A 20,079-nucleotide genomic window follows, 5' to 3' on the forward strand; every position below is an offset into this window, starting at 1 on the left:
TTGAAACTTCAATTTTGATGACCTACAGAATTTTGTTTGCTTAAATAAACAAGTAAAAAATCATACTTTGCACTTACCAGGCATTTTCATTACAGTAACTTGTAATATCATCATACAAACTGAGTCTTTTTTGGCAGGCTTTTGCAAACTCTGTGATATTTGATGTCTTCAGTGAGCTTAAATTAGAAATTTTCAAAAACTGAGCCGTGTATTGTTCTTGATGCTTCTTTCGTATAAAATTTGCATCATTATAGTCACACAGATGATAATACTCATCCAAACTTGTTGTCCTTTGCCTTCCAGATGTATCTACGGCGGTTAATATTGTAAAAACACCTGGGCCTACCCCCCAAATATCACAGCCATTTCGGATGTCATCAATAAAATCTGAGGGATTTTTAGTTGTTGCCAAAGATCTCTTGACAGTTCGGGTAAAAAGAAAAGATATTGAGTGACCATCCGTCGTTATAGCGTTTCTATTAATGATAATTAGATATTCCTGTCTTGTATTGTTATTTTACACATAGCTTACTTAAACTTCTTTCCACTCGTAAGGCTGTCTCTAGTACGAAATCCCAATTTGGTAAAATTGAACAAATGATAGTAAAAATCAGTCATGTCAGATTCGGTTTTCTTCCCTTTCGGGTAATTTGGTATGCCACATTGTTTCACCAGTCTCCAAAAAGCTTGAGCATCAATTTTGACTGATTTTGTTTGAACGGAATATATAGGCGCAATGGAAAAAAAAAGCGACATCCTTTTTTGTCAGTGTATTTAGCAGGAGTGAATGTGCCATCTTGTATTCTTGTTTTAACTGTATCAATAAAATTTTGAACTACTGATACTTGTTGAGGAGTAAGCTTGGCTAGTTTTTTTCCTGGGGCAAACGTCTTGTTGGAATTGATTAACTGCAATGTTTCTTCTCTTAAAGAATTAAACTTCTTTTTACTCAAAGCACTAGTGAATGGAAGCTCTCTGAGCTTATGATACACATACGCTTTGGAAGCGACTTTTGATGGTACGTTTTCCATAATAAAAACTTTTTTTTGCACTTCTTGCGACAGAAAGTAGAAAAGGATTATTTCATCATTGGAAACTATTTTTTAATCAATGCATAAAAATACTTGATAGATTGAAAAACAGCCTTTGCATAAAATCTCGTCTATTTAATGTGCTTTTTCTTTTGCAGAAAAAAACAAGTAAAATGGGATACATTATTGAAGTAATGAGCGTGCAAATATGATTCAAAAGTGGCTAAATGACTAATGTATTCTTTACTTTTTATGAAAACCAAACAGTATGCAAAGGTAATAGATACACATTGTATCACAAGCAATGTATTTAGCTCGATAACAAGAGCGATCGTAGTCACTGTAGAGGCCCAATAACGATTTGTCCAAGCCCAGACCGCAGAATTGAAGTAAGTAAAATATGAACATTATCCAAATAATGTTAAAATAGCATTTATAGAAAGGGGAATTGCGCTTGGGCGTTGAAGTTGAAAGGTTCCAAGGAATTACGTGGAGACACTGGTAAAAAGAACAGCTATATTGAAATGATAAAATACTAAGGAATAGCAGGACATGTTGTACATCTGAAGTGATTAGTAACATGAAAAATGCATTATCCAGTCCTGAGGCAATGGGTGGTTGGAATGAGCTTCGAGAAGATGACAAAGAACGAATTCGAAGAGCTTGGGAAGAAGGAGATATTCCTAACATCGAAAAGCCAGAACCTGCACACTCAAAAAGGCCTAGGTATAATTAATTAAAGAGGCTTGATGACAAGCTCATGTTTTTTATATATTTCATGTAAACTAAAATATCATTTTGAACATTCTTATCAAAAGAGGAAGAAAACTTAAGCAAGAAAATCAAAATGAGGAGTACAGGGAGTAAGCAAAAGCATAAATAAATAAAGACTTTGTATTTCCTAAATGTGAGTTATTTAGACTTGACGAAAATGATGTGAGTGAAGAAGGAACTGAGCACGAAGTTGATGATGAAGATGCGGATCAAGACGAGAATACTGATCAGCCAGAATATACCGATGATGAAGCTCATCATGATGAAAATTATCATAAAGAGAATAGAAAGCATCAGGATCCTGGCCCTTCTCAGTCTAATAGGAAGAGAAAGATTGCAGATCAGCCTGTTAGCGAAGAGTAAGGAATAATTTAATGTCTACATAATGATTTACTTATAAGCTTGTGCAGAGAAAAAGATAGGAAAATCCGAAAGGTGAGAAGTGAAGCCGGTAGAAAAGGCGGCCGAGCAAGCAGAGGCAAGAAAAAATCGTAAGCTTTATATTTTGCTGATAGAACTCGAACTAATTTGCTTTTTTAGTAGAGCTGGCCGTAATGTTGGTGGAGGTTCTCGCTCCAAGACTGGTTCTGAAATTCGTAACGATCTTCCCAAGAATATGACTTCACAAGGCCTTGAAGAGAGCCGTTTAACTGATGAGGACCATGTTAATGAAACGGTTGACGAACAAAACTATGAAGAAGACGTTGATCCCCGGTATGTGTTAGAGCGTTTAGTGAAATCAATTGGGACAGAGCTCCAACTATTTAGCCCTAGTGAGTTACCTCCACCTAAAAATGCCGGTAAAAAGAGAAAAGCCAAGGAAGAAGGTGATGTTAAAATGAAGAAATCCAGAGCAACTGAATGAACGCTTTCAAATTGTAGCATACGATCATTTTTTATTTCAATACTATCGAAATAAATAGCACTTTTTATATAGAGTGATTAGCATATCAAAAAAAAAGGATGATAAAGTTAATATGATACAGAAGGACAAGTCGTGAATTTCAGAGGAAGCTCCACGTTGTATCCTTTTTTATTATCATTGGTATAAATGTAGGTTATACACATACAGTGTTAAAACTAGAATGACTTTTGTGCTTCCTGTCTACGCTTTCACGTAATTACTTGGAAATACACCAGATATGGGCTTCCCTGTTCCATCATCTTTGTAACCTAGCCACCATACATTATCCGAAGTGTCTGTTACTACTACTTGATCACCTTCGTTTAGGTCTAATTCACCATGCTCTTGAGCTTTAAAAGGGTATTTTGCAGAAAATAATTTAGGGTGAGTTTCATTAATAATCGGCGATGCATTTGTCTTTGCTAATGCCGCTAATGAGGTAAATGAAACAATACCAGCACTGGTGATGGCTGCGCCAGATGTTTGCGGTTCAGAAGAAACGACTTTTTTCGACAGCTCTTCTGGAGCATTTGATGGCCCTGCAATTGCCGCAACCGCTGGTGTTACACCTAAACTTGTTCCTGCTGCCAAACCTAGTGCATCTAGAAGCCGATCATAAGGAGGCATTGGTTCTGGTCCGTCTTGGGTACCATGGTATTTAAATACATAGAGTGCGCCGGCTGCACTTATTGCAAACAGAATTCCGACTGATATTCCAATAGATATTAGCACAACTGCTGTTACAGGCAAATAATCTTACAAGAAGATGAGTACAATGATGAGTGTATGATGTATAAATACTTTACGATGAGGTGGGCTTGGAGTATAAAAACTCGATTTATGAATTACTGCTTGAATTAGCGCAGGCCTTCTTGACCACTGAATAGAAGTAAGGTACGGAAACCAATCATTACCATCATATAGAGCTGCGCTGACTCGACCTATACCGAGAATATGAATGTCTCCAACTGCAAGAAGAACATCCTTTGTTCCATCAGGATAGTTATGTATAGCATCGGATGCAGGTAGAAGAAGTATCTGATTGATAATAGTATCAAATCCCAGACAGGAGTCATTTAACGGAATGTATGTTGTATCTTGAAGTGTTCCAATAAAGAATTGATTACTATTATTACCCCTGTAATGAACTTCATTTTAGCAAAAATAGCATTTATTTTCTCATGCACTTACCTTGAATATCCAGAAACAATAAAAGTATGACTGTCTCCTTCCACGATGGTTGATGTAGGAATTCCGGGTAGTGAATTGGTATTTACTGACCAGACATTTGCTTGATCATTTAGCTTGAACACTGTCGCATTGTTTTGATGAGCTTTAAAGTCCCCAAATATAGTGATATCTCGGTGATTTGATACAAACATATCGTACACAGTTCCATTCAAGCCAAACGCAACCCGATTCCATTGCAGTGTTCGAATATCTAATAAACACATGGCATCACACTCAAGGGAGCCTACCCTTGTGAAACTGCCACCTACTAAGATACTCCTTCCATCAGGGTATGCCTTGATGACATTTATTGCTCCTGGCTGGTTATTATCTGTAAGATAACGTTAAAAAGTGAGCATTGCCTTATATATTATAAACCTACAAAAGATGCCATGAATAGGAATTTTTGTAAAATTCATATTAATATCATAAAGAGAAAAGCTGGTTGTTCCGTTGGATTGAAATCTACCGCCCACGTAAAGATAGTTGTTGATCACCAGCATGGAACGAACATATCCATGAACTTCATCAATGACAACCCACTTGTTATTTGCCAAAGTCAAAATCCTGGTGATATTGTTGCTTGCAAAATGCCCAGAAACAAAAGTAGAATTTTTGGTATCGATTGTGCCAGCTGTAATATACACTGGATAGAATGTATCATTATCATCAAACGTGTAGGGTATCAGCTGTGAAGAGCCTAAGGTAACAAAGTCAGCACGGTATGTTTCTGCATTAAGTTGGTTTCCTATAAGCACTGTCTGTGATCCATTGCTTAGAACAGCCTTAAGGTCACCAATGATAAGTGAGGATGTATTCCCCCAGGAATTGCTTTGAATACTCCATTGTGCTACGCCTCCGCACTTTATACACTGCTTGTTAGTTAAATACTGACATGAGAAATTTCCTGATAAAATAAGGATATCGTTTGTTGAAGATAAAAGGAGCTCATTAACTGGCCCATTGACGCCGCCCTGCAGGGCAGACCATGAGTCTTGTTGTATGTCATACTCGACAATGTAAGGAAGACTGATATTTAACATAGCTGTAGAATTAAATTCACCTGCGACAAACAGTCCTATTGAGGAATAAAAATGTAATATCAATATCTGATGGCATTTCTTTACACCATATGTTTTCTTACTGGATTGTTTATAAGATACCAGCTTTGAAACTTTCCCATTAAGCCCTGAACTATTCAATGGGATCATCCTTCTACTTGGATAGTCATATGATACGATGTTTCTGTAGCCACTACTGGCGTTTAAGCATAAAAACTCACCGCCGATGTATATAGTATCTCCAGCAGAGGCATCAATAGAGTAAACAGTAGAATTAAATGGTAGCTGTTCTATAAAGTATGTTAGATGTCTATTACAATATTTGAAGAGATATTTCTTTACCATTTAATGCTCTCCAGGATACAACGGATGTGTTCTGTGCCAAGGTCAAATTGTATTCCAGGATGCTTATGATAGGTAATACTGCTGTGGAGTTTCTAATAAGGTCCAAGTTATCTGCCATAATTGTAGCTGTTCCTTGGATAGTCGCATTGGAAGCAGGGCGAAGGATAATGGACGGCCTGAAATTGTTGGATTTTGGCATAACCAATCCTGAATAGAGTAATGTACGAGTGTCTTCAAAGACATTTTGGTCTAAATAGACTACAATTGACTGCCCTGGTAAAAGTTGAAGTTGATACTCTACTTGTGTTCTCTGGTAGCAGTTGGCACTGCCGATGCATCCTGGTGTGGTTGCATAAATATTATATTGACCAAATAATGGTATATGACTACATATAAAGAAGGTTAGATAATGTAAAATGTTTGGATGCAACACTACGGTTCATATAAAATGCTTGCATTTGTCATATTAAGTTCAGAAGTTGAAACCTTGGCTTCTAGAACAGCCTGATAATAACCATAGACATACACCTTTTGCCAGTTTCCGGTAACTGTTATTCTACTTGAGGAAATCCCTTGGCAAGTACTATTGCCAATAAACATAGATGGATGCAAGGATATGTCTGTTTAATTGACGTACTTAGTAAAATACAATAGTAGTTGCTTCTTTTTTTTCTTTCTATTTTTAGCTCCTACCTGATTGATATATTTGAACATATCCTAATCCACCGCCTTGACCATACCATGAGTTTATATTTATTCGGATCCCACTGGTCACCATTAAATCCATCACGGTGAAATCCTGGAAGGTAGTGTTTGATAATACGCAATTAAGAGTGCATTGGACAGTTTGGTGGGTAGTTGGATCTGTATAGGACAAATTAAAGTACTTATTAGAACCCAAAGAGAGAATACTAACGAGGGAATAAAGATTAATTAATATAAAGGAGCGACATCTCTCTTTTTTTTCTTTTTCCCCTATTTTTCTCGCCCTTTACTTGAAAGAAACAGTTCCTCTTTTTTCGCTTGCAAGCACATTAGAAAGTCGAAAAGTTGTTGGTCTGATAGGAGTTGCAAATGTTGCTTCCCAATATCCAGGCGCGTCATCTTGAAGAAGCCAAAACTGACTATTCGAGTATGGAGAGACTTTTATGGGACAAACAATACTCTTTGGATCTGAAGAGAAGGCACCATTTCCTGACGATATTGACTATAATAAAGAATTATTAAAGGATAGGAGTGATTGGGCATGCTGAGTATATTACAGTTAAAGGCATATTCATTGGTATAGGCTGACTTGTGCTAAAGTTATCTATCAGATCAGATGTATCTGATAGAGTCGCATTAAACTGTCCACCAAACAGTATTGTATTTTGCTTGTTATTTCTAGTGATCGTATATACTGGGCCATTCAGCCCTTTCCAAGGTAATGGTGCCCAAGAGCTATTAGACATATGCCACATGGCGACATGTCCACTATACAAGCTAGTATTGGTATTAAGAGGTGCAGTAAAGTGCCCACCTACATAGACAACATTATCTATTGAGTCACAATAAAGGGAAAGTACAGGGCCGTCGAGGCCATGATCTAGAGGCAAAAATTGGTTTGTCTCGGTATTGTACTGCACAATATAGTTTATGGTCTGGTTAGTGATGGTTTTGAAGTAACCAGCCAAGAAATGGATCGAATCTCGAAGCGAACAAGTAGCAGTAATATCTCCATCAAATGTACTGTTTGTACTTTTGAATAGACCATCTTGATGTATTACTATATTGTTGAGTAATGGGAGAATCTGAAGTGTATCATTCACAAGTGATATTCCTGCAAAATTACCGATGAAGCCCAGCTGTCCATTGATGTCAAATGTGTTTATATCAGGTACATTTAATAATACTTCTCCTTGAATAATGTATGCAAAGAGTAATAAAATAAATGCTTGGGATAACTGCATAAAGTATAGGAGAAGGAAAAAGAGAGAGAAAAAGACATATTTATGAAAATAAACAAATCCTTGTGTTTGTGCTCCCCTGAACTTGGTCATTTTTTTTTGTCATGTAAAGCAATTTTATTGAAGGAGTCTCATATTGTACATTTACAATATTTATTATTCAATAAGGAGCAATACAATATACGTTAAAGTGCATCATATTTGCAAATATTGGTATTACTCTATTCTCCTTTTACTTATAGTTTTAGCTTTTGAATATTGAAATGCCTCATTGTAGCACATAATGTCATTTGGTCATTTTCATAAAGTCATCTTTTGGTCTAATATTGATCAAGGGCATCATTTAGATTCTGCAAGTGTATATTTCATTTGAAATAGTAAAGTGAATAAACACTGATTATAATCTGTATATACTATAGCTGTCATTTAACATTGTAAAAATGGAATATATCAAAAATGCAAGATTATGACAGATAAGTCAAAAAAGAGTCTATAAAGGAGCAGTGGACAGAAGATTATTAAAGAAATGTTTACACCAAAACATTTTTATATAATTATTTAAAGTGTTCTAGGGTATAAACAGTCTGTGAAGTAACTATTTAAAAAATTCTACTGTACATGTGCCATAAACAAAACAACCTTTTGATACAACACATTCAAGAAACCATGACAAAAAGGAAGAAAAGTGCATGTAATTAAGTATGTATCATTTCTATAAGAGATTTTGCGTCACCATGCTTTAAGAACTATGTGTAAAAATGAAAGTTTAGTCATGTATATAAATCATAATATTTAATCTTTACTGCTCCTGTAGCACCCAGATGTCCTTCATGTCTTAAGAACAATGCCTTCATTTCACCATTCGACCAAAAGTTGATAGCATAAGAAAGTGTATTCATTGTGATTGGGTGTCCTCGAATGAAGCATCCACCAAAGTATATACGAGTCAGATTATGTTGCTTTGCGTTTAAATAGGCAATTTGTCCAATGTTATTGCTGACCATAAATAATAGGCTCTTTGCAATGTCTGGGGATTGAAATTTACCCTGTGCTTGTCGAACCCCCTTTTTGAACACTTTACCAAAGCTACTTGCTATACGTGTAGATTTTAATCCCAATTTTGAGTAATCTGATCCGTATATGTCCCCTACTAATAGGTCTACATTTCTATTATCACCTGTTTTCGACATTTCCAGCATATCTATGTATATATACTACTATGAGTTACATATTTATATCATCTATCACTCTCAGACAATACCGTCAAATGATGTTGCATCTGTTAGTAGTGACATTAATCCCCACAGTGTACCTCCTCCAAGCTATTCATATTAATAAGCCTTTTTCTTTTTCTCGATCCGCTTACGGCCATACTTACCGAAGTACCACTAATGCGGGAAAATTCATCTGGACCTGTCACCTTCAAGATACTTACACCAGACCCAATATTCACCAACTATATGATACATGTTGGTTCAATGTGTTGTGCCCTATACACTCTTACCATGTATGGATAGAGATCGTTTGCCTTCTTCTCAAACTTCATTGGCTCAGGATCATGCTCATTATAGGTAAACACTTCATAGGGTATTTCTGTAATGAAAAAGTTTAATCCTATCACAATAGATTAGTAATACAACTAAGGATATGGATCTATACTATACCTGTAATAAGACAGTCCATCTCATCCTCTTTTTCAATTATTACGCCAGATAATCTTTCTTTCAACTTATCATAGAATAAGTGAGCTCCACCTCCCGTTGCTTTTAGCACGAGATTATTGTTGTTATTACGCGGTTCAAGTCTGGCATCGGCCATCAATGCAGCAACATAATCAATGCACTCGTCTATTTTCTCTGTTTCGAATTTCTTAAAGTGAAGTCTACCTCCTTTTCTATTTGCTGAAGAAGTAAAGTAAACTATTTTTGCCAAAGAGCCGCCAATCTATAATAATGGAGGGTTGATGAGAAAGAGTTTGTAAATGTGATAACATCATACATCTATAGCCACATGGGCAACATGTTCGTTTTGATTAGGTAAAACGATATCTCTTGTTTCGTGAGCAGCAAATGTAGCTTCAGAAACAGAAGCTCCAACAAGATTCATAATTGAAATTTTATCTTTGTTCATGACTAAAGCGAAAAGAAAGAGACGGGGGGAGAACAACAGTGTGCGAATGTGTGTATGAGTTTTAATTTTTATTTTAATCTTTGGAGATCTCTTTGTTTGTCTTCTATTTGCTTATTGAGAGATGCGATCTTATCATCCTTGCTCTTTATGAGTTCTGTCACTATATCTTGTCTATTAGATTCATCCAAAAGCCCTTTACTTTCCAATTCTTCAACCAAGTTCATCCTTCTTTCTGCTTTTTGATATAGTTCATCAAACATTTCTTGAACCTTTTTTTCAAGGTTTAATAGGTTTTCTTTTTCTTGTCTTTCTTTATGTAAATCATTCAATTGTTCTGTTTTCTCCTTGACGTTGTCTCCCTCTTGTTGAATCTCTTGTTTGATTTCCTTGATTTGTAGTTCTAATCTCTGAATCTCTTGATTAAACGACATTTTGCTTCTTATTTTTTCGAGGTCACGGAAATAAAATAAAACACAAATTATCTGAGCTTTTAAAAAATGGCTATTTAACCATTTTCTTGAGCCATTCTGCCATTTCTTAAATATATATGATCTTTATATATATATTGACTTTTATAGAAAAAGGAGGCAAATAACGCAGCATAAATAAGCTGATCAGAGAGTGTTATAGCCATTTATCAAGAAAGAGAGAGAGAGAATGACTATTATATTTTCCGCTGTATTGCTTTATTTAGTCTATAATAAAAACAATTACTACTATTTAAAATAATGTTATTGTTTCCTCCCCTTTTTTTATTTGCTTTAGAAATGATTTCAAGATCAAAAATAGAGCGCATTATCTGTTTAATTTTAAATGGAGTTAATATCCTTTTAGACCTTTTCATTATTGTCGCTATCGTATTCAAATGTTTACATGGTGATTTTGCAGCAATAGTGATGGGTATCTATGGCATGTAAGCAAAAAAAGTGAACGAATGATGATATTTATGCTCATTATACTTAAGTATCATGGCTGGTTTATTGATCATAAATGAGCTACAAGAAATCAAATACTCGATCATTTATTTTTATTTCCTAACTACACACAGAGGAAGAGGATTCATTATGATATTGTATGCATGTCTTTAAATATGCACTCTACTCACTCTTATATATAGCTTTGGATGCTTAGTACTTGATGTCAATATTATAAATATTGTAGCAGGAACATTGGTATTAGCTACAGGTTTATTATATATCATTCTGTCATTTCTATCCAATTTTCCTCAGCCACAACCACTATATGTCAATTGGAAAAATTGGAAGGATATCTCTGCTGAAGGATTAGATTTATCGTGTTCAAGGAACAATAATACACAGCCAGTCGTACGTAACATTGTTCTCTAGTTTGGCACCTTTTTAACCTCTTTTTATTGTATAGAGTGAAATGCATCAAAGGCTACCTGTATAGAACATTTCCTTTTTTTTATTATTGTTCTAATCAACCTAGCACACTGTGAGTTAAAGAAGATGTGAAGAAAAACTACACTTCTACCTTCACTGTTGAATAAATATGCTGTATAAAGACATATGCACTCAAGAAACCAAGTGTGCCTGTACATAACCCTAATAAACTACAGCTCATCAATAGATGAACAATGTAAATAAAACTGCCAAGCCCTTGAAGGGGTGAATGCTGCATAAAATAAAATACACCATAACTATAGACCATGTCAGCTCACTACGTCATAATTTTTCTTTTGTTAAACTTACATAAACATGTAAATGGCAGAAGATCCACCAATCATGAACGATTGCCACCACCAAAGATAATCTTCTGTGCATAATTGTAAAAATATCAAGATAATAGTGACAGCTGAAGTAGTTGTCAGTAGGCATGTCATACACTGTATCGTATAACTGATAGATAGCATAAATTCTCCTTTTGTAGATGAAGACAGGTAGTCATGCCAATTCAAATAGATGGCTGAAAACGGTATGACACCACCTAGGATCACTCTGTTGTTATTTGATTTAGTAAAGCATACCTACAAGAAATATATACGCTTGCCTAATAAAGTTGAGTTGATACCATCGCTTGGAAGGTATCATTCTAGGAATTTGTGTAGTCCTTGATGGGTACTCAATTCGATCCTTTCTTTCGCCCAAATAAGATCCTAATAAAGTCAAAGGTACTGTTAAAAAGATACCTAAAGAAATGAGTGACAACCAGCCATGAAAAGAGATGGCAAGTGAAGATTGCTGAGCCCACGCAAGGATGCTGATAGTAAACAAGACACACAAGAAAATGCTTGGCACGATACTCGATGTCTACAAAATATTTATTAGTCAAATCATTTCATAAAACTACAAACCTTACCAGAAAGCTGTTGAGTACCCATGCTTTGCCCCTAAACACTTTATAAACCCTAGCACTCCAGTATCCAGCAGGAAAACTGAAAAGTCCAAATATTGTTAATACTTCTCATGTTTGTTTGCACACACTAACCTTCCAAGCAAAAATAAAGCAGTTGCCCGTCGAGTGAACGAAGTGGGCTCGGCTGGGTGATACCATCCCATGTAGAGTGATATGAGTATGCCAAGAGCGATTACCAATAATTGGATACCAGTTCCCATCAATGGCGTTAATAAACCACCATAAACAGGTCTTCTGAATACGTCTCGATAGACCAACTTCCATCCAACATAATCCTCTACGTCGTCATATACCTTTTTGTCTTTCAGTTTTCTTTATACGTCTCTTTCTTTCTTTTTTTTTTACCTTGATATCTCTATCATTTTGGTTTGAGTTGCTTCGACGATGCCTTGTCTTGAACAAGATAAATCCCACCATGGCCCATGATATAATTGTGACGATCATACTGTTTATGGATGCATGAAGATGTCTTTCCGGATTAGGTGGTAATAAGAAGGCATCCCAGCGATTATTGACGCTGTTCACTTGCTTCCATCTGACTGAGTAAGTATATGATACTGTGGATCTTCGCTCAACAATCTTTTGATGATCATAATCTACATTCTTTTTTGTGCACTCTCCTTCTGAGATACTAAAGACAAGTGAGCCCAATAATACCCAAAACGATTGTCTGTCCTTACGAATCTGGATAAATTTCAAGCCCCATAATGCGATATCTTCCTGCATCGTTGATATCATAGAGTATTTGTATAATAACGTGGTTATTGAGATAGTATGCATTGCCGTTCTTGAATCCTAATGGGAATCCTATTCTGTACTTATGCTCTGGCTCTTCATTGGTATAGGATACAGTAGCACCAGGCATACTGTCTAATTCCCTATAGATATTCTTTGATTCATGCCAATGTATAGAGTATTTTTTATATGTACTCTTACCAATCAACTTGATATTCATCTCGTATCAAGTCACCCAACAGGATGGCATCCTCCAGTTTGAGAGATTGTCTACATAGTAATTTACATTCTTGATCCTCGAGTACATTAATCTAAAACTGATGAGTAAACCAGAGAGAATCCTTTGTTGCAACCCGATATTACTTTATAGTTGCTCTGAGTCAGTCTATCCCCTCTGAGGTCTTGATCATATACAAGTAAACTCTTCTTTCTTGGAGATGATGTAGGACAGATGAAAGGTAATGACTGAATACTATATGTCAATGGATTCTTTAAAGAGAATATCTTATTATAGTAAAGTGGTATCGTCTCTCCTGGTCTATAACCTTTTTGGCTGAAGGCAAGTACAGACTGGAAAAGAAGAAGAAGACTAAAAATGACTTTATAAGTCATTGTGGGCTGGTTTAACGAGTAAATATAAAAAGAATACCCAATATTTTTGGTTAAACCAACTAGGGCCAAAAGAGGCTGAATCACTGTATCACCTTGGTAACGAAAAATATTTAATACCCTCAGCCCTTATTCTTTTCTTCTTTTTCTTCTTTATTATCTTTCAGAATGAGCAAATTCAATCTAGAAGTTCCTGTAGATTTATCAGAAAAGACATCGAATCGATTAGACACTGCTAAAAAGGTGCTTCATTTGATCACATTGGCTACTACTCTATTGACAATCTGCGTTGTTGCTCCATTGATTGCGACGGAGGCACGTTATTTGGTAAGTAAAGATGACATAATGAAGAAATACAGTTACTAATATATCATTAGGGTGGTGGTAAACCAGCTCCTAATTATACTTTATTCGTATGCATCTTCAGTCTTCCTATTCCATTTTTCTTGGTCTATTTCCCTTATATGTACGAGCATCATAACAAGTTCAGGAAGCCTGGTAAATTCTGTATGAAAAACCGTACCAATTTGATATTTTGTGGTTTCAACTCTTTTCTTTGGGCTACTGCTGGTATCGCTACTGCAGTACACTCTAATGATTCTTCCAATTGTGCTGTGGATAGTAGCTTACGGAAGACATATGGTGATTCATATGTTAGTGCTTGGGGAACACAGGTATTTTTTTATAAAAAACAATAGTAATAATAGATAAAGTAAGTAACATCCGATGGTTAGTGTAACCTGGCTAAAGTCACCACTGCATTTGCTTGGATTACCTGTCTTATTTGGGTATCGACTTTATTATGTACTTTGGTTGCATTTTGGAAAGAAAAGCAGGATATTCAACAACGATTGAAGGAACATAGAATGAGTAAGCAAACCAAATTAGAAGAGGGCCCTCCTGCTGGATACACTAGACCTGCTTATCAAGAAGAAGATCATTATCAACATGAGAGTTCACCTTTCAATGACCCTGTTCAGTATCAACAGCCTCAGTACCAGCCACACTCTCCTTATGACGGCCACAATGTAGGTCAATATCAGCCTACGAACCAATACCACACTAGTCCACCAGTACAATTTTCTCCCATGCCCACTCCACAGCATGTGATGCCTACCCCAGAACAAGCACATTATAATGCTCATAACTTTTAATATTTTTTTATATAATGTTATCCCTTGTATATTCTATTTTCTTATTGTAAATGATAAACTTTTTTTTTTATTTTTTTGTAATCGGATTTTAAATTATTCTATTTTTATCAAAAGTCCTTCCGTCATAATCAGGTACACCAAGACATTCTTTGACATCAAAAAGGTAAATTATTATGATTGGAGCATAATAAAAATAGCTTCTCTTGGCATATACTTTCCTACATTTACTATTCTATAAGGAATCAAAGTTGCTGAGCTATCAATACTAACAAAAGAAGTGAAATGATGTCAAGATATTTGTAAACCGTCACCATTTCTCTTTTTTTTTTTTCCTTTTTCCTTTTTCTTGTAATGAATCTTTCAAAAAAGTTATGGACATTAAGTAATAAAAAATAAATAAGCTCAAGAGATTGTGACAATTGAACATGTTAAACTATAGAATATCGACCTTATTCATCCATCAATACTACAAGAAGATTAAGAACAAGAGCTGCATCAAAGCCAGATCCTAAACTAAACATGCCATACTTTGATGCCGAACGGTTCGCTCGTTTATTAGAAAAAGAAGGCTTTTCGGCAGTACAGGCTAATACTATTATCCATGCCTTAGACGACGTAGTTGAAGAAAGGTAAAGATACTATTATACAGCCTATATTTTGACCCTCTTCTAGTACCATCAATGTGACAAGCAACTTGGTGAGTAAAGCAGATCAGGAAAAGGTAAATTCGTCGTCTTTTTTTTTGCTTTTACAAAGTTTAACATGTTTAGACCATTGAACGATACAAGCAAGACTTTGTAAAACTTAAAAATGAAATACAAGCGATGGAAAGAAGGGATGTGGAGGAAGTCAAGTTTGCCAACGAGAGATTAAAAGGAGAGATTGAGAAACTGAAAAAGATACTAAGAGAAGAAATTACACGCAGTCAAGCAGGTGTTCGATTAGATCTAAACTTGGACAAGGGACGTATTAGAGATGAATCTGTTGAACAGCATAATAGATTACAAGAAACAGACACTAAAATTGAAAATGAGATACAGGCATTAAAAAGACAGATGGAAACGATCAAACTACAGATATTACAGTACATGATCGGTACCATCACGGGTGCTGGTACTTTAGTGCTGGGTAAGAACTACCAAAATATTCAAATCATAATCTGACTATCCTACTACTATTTTTTAGGCTACATCCACTTCTTTAGCTAACCGTGGGAAATTTAGCTGCCATGGGAAAATGTATTAGACGCGACTTGACCATATACCATTCAATTTTATAACATAAAAGTACCCGTTGATTTCACTTTGAATATTATAAAAGACAAGTGAATAAAGTTGGTTAGTAAAATACTTTCCATAAGCACTGGATGCATAACATTTACTGCTTTTACCCATCTGATGACTAAAAATCAAGTTCCGTAATGCACAAAAATAAGCTCGTCCTTTTTTGAGTTTTTTTCTTTTTCTTTTTCTTTTCCATACTTTTTAAAAAGATGCTCAGAAACTTGGTTAGTCCTGCTATCACTAGACCTTTGACTCGTAGCAAGCTCACAGCTAGAGCTTTCTCTACTTCCTTCGTTCAAAGACGTAAGCATTCAATAAAAATAGACGCGTCTAGAGTTCTTATCAATTTCAATGTAGAGGCTGCTTCTACCAATGACTCTGGTTATACTCATATCTTGACAGAAACGAGAGACAAGGTTGGATTGATCACCTTGAACCGTCCAAAGGCATTGAACGCGTTGTGCAGTGACTTATTCCATGAAGTCAACGATGCTCTTGATAAGTATGATGCTGATGACAATATTGGTGCTATCGTCATCACTGGTTCTCAAAAGGCTTTTGCTGGTAAGCAAAAACTCTTATTCTGTTATACATTATTCACCTCTCTCTCTCTCTCTTAATGAAAGCTGGTGCTGATATTAAGGAAATGAAAGACTTCAAGTACGTTGATACTTACAAGAAGAACTTCTTGGGTCACTGGGCTCATATGGTTGACATCAGCAAGCCCATCATTGCTGCTGTCAACGGCTATGCTGTAAGTTACACACATCTGACATAGCCAGTGATCCTGACAATTTTTTTAGCTCGGTGGTGGTTGTGAATTGGCCATGATGTGTGATGTATGATCTATAGTTCTTATTATTTCATTGCATCTCATGTTTTTCTTTTAGATCATTTATGCTGGTGAAAAGGCTGTTTTCGGTCAACCTGAAATTAAGCTGGGTATTATTCCTGGTGCTGGTGGTACTCAACGTCTTGTGAAAGCTGTCGGTAAATCCAAGGCCATGGAAATGGTCTTGACTGGCTCCTTCAACCTGAACGCTCAAGAAGCATTGCAATCTGGTAAGAGAAAAAAAAGGGGGGAGATAGTTAAAAAAAAAAGGCCCTTAACCACATATTACTTTATATAGGCCTTGTTAGCAAGGTTTTGCCTGCCGAGAATCTTGTTGATGAAGCTGTCAAGACTGGTAATGCTATTGCCAGCATGAGTCAACCTTCCGTTCGCATGGCTAAGGAGCTTATCAACAAATGTAAGTGTGGTTATCTAGTTTATCGTACACATACTTTGCCTAACTTTAAAATTATGTGTAGCATTTGAAGTATCTCTTTCTTCCGGTTTGCGCTGGGAACGTATCCTCTTCCAATCTCTTTTTGGAACTGTAAGTTAATTCATATAAAAATATACTAGAAATACTAAAATTTAAAATAAAAATAGGCTGATCAAATTGAAGGCATGGGTGCTTTTGCTGAAAAGAGAGCTGCCAAATTCACTCATAAATAAAAGTTTTATACCTTTTGAACATGGCACGCAAAAAGACGTGCTATTTTTATTTTAACAAAGAAATGGATAAGTTAGGCAGTAGCATTAGTGATGTTAAGAGGGCGATCAATGATATGCATGATGCCGTTATTGAAGAGAATGTTGGATCGAATAACTTTGGCAGTACCGTTCAATGTAATTTGAGAACTAGTGGCATTAACAGAAGCTGGCAAGGTGGCATTATTGTTGAAGGTAGTCAGATTGAATTCACCGTTGTTGATTGTAGCATTTTGAGTAAAGTTGGTAGTAAAATATAGACCATAGACGATGTGAGAAAGTGCCAATTGCCGGAGAGTGTCATTGTTCATGCCTTCAGCTTGCGACAACTGGAATGATTTCGAATCAGGAGCAAAGATGGTAAACTAGTCATAAAAAGACAGTCAGTCTCGATTCAAAAAAAAAAAAAAAAAAAAAAAACAAGCCTAAAACCTACATTGGTGGCATTATTTAAAGTTTCATTCAGCATTGGATACTTGCGTAAGGCTTCTGCAAGGTAAGAAACATTTCTGACTTCGGGAATTACAACAGATGGTTCCAAAGGAGGAATGAGCACTAGAGCACATTATTAGATCTAGAATACATGTATGTAGCATATACTTGCCAGATTGGATAATGTTTACATGGCCATTTGTTGCATTCAAATCATTATTAATGACTGTAGAGGAGTTCACACCGTTACTAACGTGAAATCTGAGATACTTGGCATTCGTATCCAACCAGGTCTGATTCGTAGCATTTTCATAAGTGGCATTAGGCTGGATAAGAAGAGGCAAAGTTGAATTGATGTAGTGGTTGATGCTACTGTTGCTCAGCATTGAGAATGCAACTGTGACATTTCCTGTGGTCAAATTGGTCAATAAGAAGCTTTCATTGACTACATGATACTGAAGGACATCAAGTACTGTCACATTGTGGTAAGACCAGTTAGCAGGAGGATACTCCGAAGTAGAGCTGATGTTATGAGCTTGATTATAGGATCTGTAGGCTCTGGAAATCCTGTTGAGCGTGTTGTCATTAGGGACAAACACTGTCAAATTAGCAGTAGAGTTGGATAGAAGGTCAATCACAGGCCTGTAGCCAGCATCAGAGTTCAAGAGATCAATAAACCGAGCAGTACGAAGAGTACGGTTGTTTGTACTCAAGAGTTCAAAAATAGTCGCATTGGGCGTCGTTTCATTTTGAGCAAAAACTGCTAAAGCAGCAAAAAGCGCAACTGCAAGATACTGAATGACTTTCATTGAAGTTGATGCAGAAAAGGAAAATAGAGATAGAAAAACAGTGTCTCTTTATTCAAAACCCTTTGTTGCTTTTATATTCTTTTTTTTTTTTTCTTTTTTCCATAAAATAATCAACCCTTGCCTTTTATAAATATTAACAATTTTAATTCATCATGTTTGAAATAAATGACGATCCATGCATTAAAAAGGCTTTTTAAAACCTTTATAATTTACATCATAGATCATTAATCTACTCCTCGTCTTTCTATATCAAGAGAATAAATGAATCAGATATGGTCTGCATAATTATTTATTCATGTCTCAGCTAATTTTAGCCTTACGAATAGACTTTATGGCAGGTGATGCCATGTCAAATAAGAGAGTGTAAGAAAAAATTCCCTGCTTTAGCAACAAAAAGAAATGGAACAATTACGTCTCGATGATTGTTGGTTAAGAAACAAGATTGCCAAGCATTCCTTTTTTAAATTTTCCCCATGATATACAATGCTGTCAGCTTCTTAGACAAGTGTTGTTATGAAATGAACATTATAGTGTAAAAGTAACTAATTGACGTCTGTTTTTTATCGTTGAATTATATTGATTCCAATTTTTTTGTTAAATAAATATCTAAAATCACAATGTACATTGTGATTTTGTATATATACTGGCCTAGTTAATTTAAAGTTGCTGGTTGTATATGTTGTTGAATGATACGTCGTTATGTGACCACTAGATCTTTTTGTAAAATCAAAAATGGCTGTAAGATAACAATTTCTTGTGATAAACTTGTAGAGATACAATAAAGTTATATTTGCTTCAAGGGACTTGTATTTACTTGAGACAATAGCATCAGAGGTTTACTATATGCACAGAATAAGGCATATCGATAAAAATAAAGTAAATTAAAAGTGAGAATAACCAGAACTAATTCTGGATGCTGCAATTCGATTTCCATTTGACGACTTGAAGTTTGATTGAGGAATTGAAGTTCGTTTCATGAATTGTTTTTATTTGAAGCATTCCTATGTTTGGTGTTCTATGTAACAAAAGATTATATGCCCCTTTTCTTTACAACAGCAATAAAGATCATTTTTATTGTTTCTTTTAAAAAACACAAATGCAGTAAATGGTGATATATAAAATAAAAATACTATCAATTTAACACTGCGACAGGTTATGTCTTGTTAGGCTACCTTATATATAAGAGTTTAAAGTAGAATTTAATGAAACTTGGAGATGTTAAGCCTTGTAAAAGTTAGATATTCTTGTACGAGTAAGTTGCTTGTTTGTGACCACCAGATCTTTGACAGATCAATTAAGTAAGTAAATCAAAAGATGAAAGGTAAAATGAAAGAAAAGTCTTTAAGACTTGTATAAAAGTAAATAAGAAAAGAATATAAAAGGATGAGTGATTGAGAAGTTATTTTACTAATTTAAATACTGAATTCACTGTTCTTTATTTCATAAAAAGAAGAGGATGTTTATATGCTGTTGAAAATGTTATGGATAATGATACAAAGAAAAAAAAAACCTTTTGAGGTCTGCGTTGTATTGTAGTTTCTTAGGGTCTGGGGAAGTTTGTATGTAGATATAAAGATATAAAAATGTTTCTGTGTCAGGTAAATCTTGTAGGACTTGACTAGAAAGGAAAATTGTATAAAAAGAGTAAAAATAAAGTAAGAATTTAGTTCGCTAGTGAACACCAGGTCTTTATTTAAGATCAAGATATAGGCAGAATGTAAAG

The 20,079-nt window shown here is 35.4% G+C and overlaps 8 protein-coding genes across 8 annotated transcripts; 4 read left to right on the forward strand and 4 right to left on the reverse strand.

Moving 5' to 3' along the window:
* Nucleotides 1-1,204: 1,204 nt before the first annotated feature.
* RHIMIDRAFT_267540 (zf-PARP-domain-containing protein) lies at nt 1,205-2,788 on the forward strand (the record flags this gene model as incomplete). The annotated part of the gene is made up of 9 exons (XM_023612005.1): nt 1,205-1,222; nt 1,299-1,307; nt 1,358-1,420; nt 1,471-1,532; nt 1,581-1,757; nt 1,850-1,894; nt 1,952-2,164; nt 2,216-2,296; nt 2,346-2,788. The coding sequence occupies 9 exons, from the start codon at nt 1,205-1,207 to the stop codon at nt 2,668-2,670; spliced, it is 993 nt and encodes a 330-aa protein (XP_023462433.1). The 3' UTR covers nt 2,671-2,788.
* A 4,938-nt stretch (nt 2,789-7,726) lies between these two features.
* Nucleotides 7,727-9,913, reverse strand: RHIMIDRAFT_267552 (fumble). Its single transcript, XM_023612006.1, has 7 exons — nt 9,290-9,913; nt 8,956-9,235; nt 8,796-8,905; nt 8,670-8,747; nt 8,553-8,613; nt 8,095-8,492; nt 7,727-8,037 (listed from the first exon to the last, which is right to left on the reverse strand). Exons 1-7 carry the CDS (start codon nt 9,419-9,421, stop codon nt 7,987-7,989), a joined length of 1,110 nt encoding a protein of 369 aa, XP_023462434.1. The 5' UTR covers nt 9,422-9,913; the 3' UTR covers nt 7,727-7,986.
* Nucleotides 9,490-9,852, reverse strand: RHIMIDRAFT_241237 (uncharacterized protein; the record flags this gene model as incomplete). The annotated part of the gene is made up of 1 exon (XM_023609540.1): nt 9,490-9,852. One exon carries the CDS (start codon nt 9,850-9,852, stop codon nt 9,490-9,492), a length of 363 nt encoding a protein of 120 aa, XP_023462435.1.
* A 990-nt stretch (nt 9,914-10,903) lies between the features above and the next one.
* Nucleotides 10,904-12,752, reverse strand: RHIMIDRAFT_207489 (uncharacterized protein; the record flags this gene model as incomplete). Its single annotated transcript, XM_023606990.1, has 7 exons — nt 10,904-11,081; nt 11,134-11,379; nt 11,426-11,691; nt 11,741-11,816; nt 11,870-12,090; nt 12,143-12,428; nt 12,478-12,752. 7 exons carry the CDS (start codon nt 12,750-12,752, stop codon nt 10,904-10,906), a joined length of 1,548 nt encoding a protein of 515 aa, XP_023462436.1.
* Nucleotides 12,753-13,215: 463 nt separating this feature from the next.
* RHIMIDRAFT_69420 (uncharacterized protein) lies at nt 13,216-14,521 on the forward strand. Its single transcript, XM_023615571.1, has 3 exons — nt 13,216-13,468; nt 13,519-13,815; nt 13,876-14,521. Exons 1-3 carry the CDS (start codon nt 13,310-13,312, stop codon nt 14,293-14,295), a joined length of 876 nt encoding a protein of 291 aa, XP_023462437.1. The 5' UTR covers nt 13,216-13,309; the 3' UTR covers nt 14,296-14,521.
* A 293-nt stretch (nt 14,522-14,814) lies between these two features.
* RHIMIDRAFT_286303 (DUF1640-domain-containing protein) lies at nt 14,815-15,503 on the forward strand (the record flags this gene model as incomplete). Its single annotated transcript, XM_023613372.1, has 4 exons — nt 14,815-14,924; nt 14,968-15,016; nt 15,066-15,423; nt 15,481-15,503. 4 exons carry the CDS (start codon nt 14,815-14,817, stop codon nt 15,501-15,503), a joined length of 540 nt encoding a protein of 179 aa, XP_023462438.1.
* A 284-nt stretch (nt 15,504-15,787) lies between these two features.
* Nucleotides 15,788-17,079, forward strand: RHIMIDRAFT_241241 (ClpP/crotonase; the record flags this gene model as incomplete). The annotated part of the gene is made up of 8 exons (XM_023609541.1): nt 15,788-15,881; nt 15,936-16,142; nt 16,205-16,332; nt 16,382-16,417; nt 16,469-16,640; nt 16,709-16,828; nt 16,890-16,957; nt 17,014-17,079. The coding sequence occupies 8 exons, from the start codon at nt 15,788-15,790 to the stop codon at nt 17,077-17,079; spliced, it is 891 nt and encodes a 296-aa protein (XP_023462439.1).
* Nucleotides 17,080-17,150: 71 nt separating this feature from the next.
* On the reverse strand, nt 17,151-18,356 carry RHIMIDRAFT_247444 (FAS1 domain-containing protein; the record flags this gene model as incomplete). Its single annotated transcript, XM_023610409.1, has 3 exons — nt 17,151-17,480; nt 17,552-17,670; nt 17,699-18,356. The coding sequence occupies 3 exons, from the start codon at nt 18,354-18,356 to the stop codon at nt 17,151-17,153; spliced, it is 1,107 nt and encodes a 368-aa protein (XP_023462440.1).
* Nucleotides 18,357-20,079: the final 1,723 nt, after the last annotated feature.

The sequence above is a fragment of the Rhizopus microsporus genome (assembly GCF_002708625.1).
Source record: "Rhizopus microsporus ATCC 52813 unplaced genomic scaffold scaffold_21, whole genome shotgun sequence".
NCBI lineage: Eukaryota > Fungi > Mucoromycota > Mucoromycetes > Mucorales > Rhizopodaceae > Rhizopus > Rhizopus microsporus.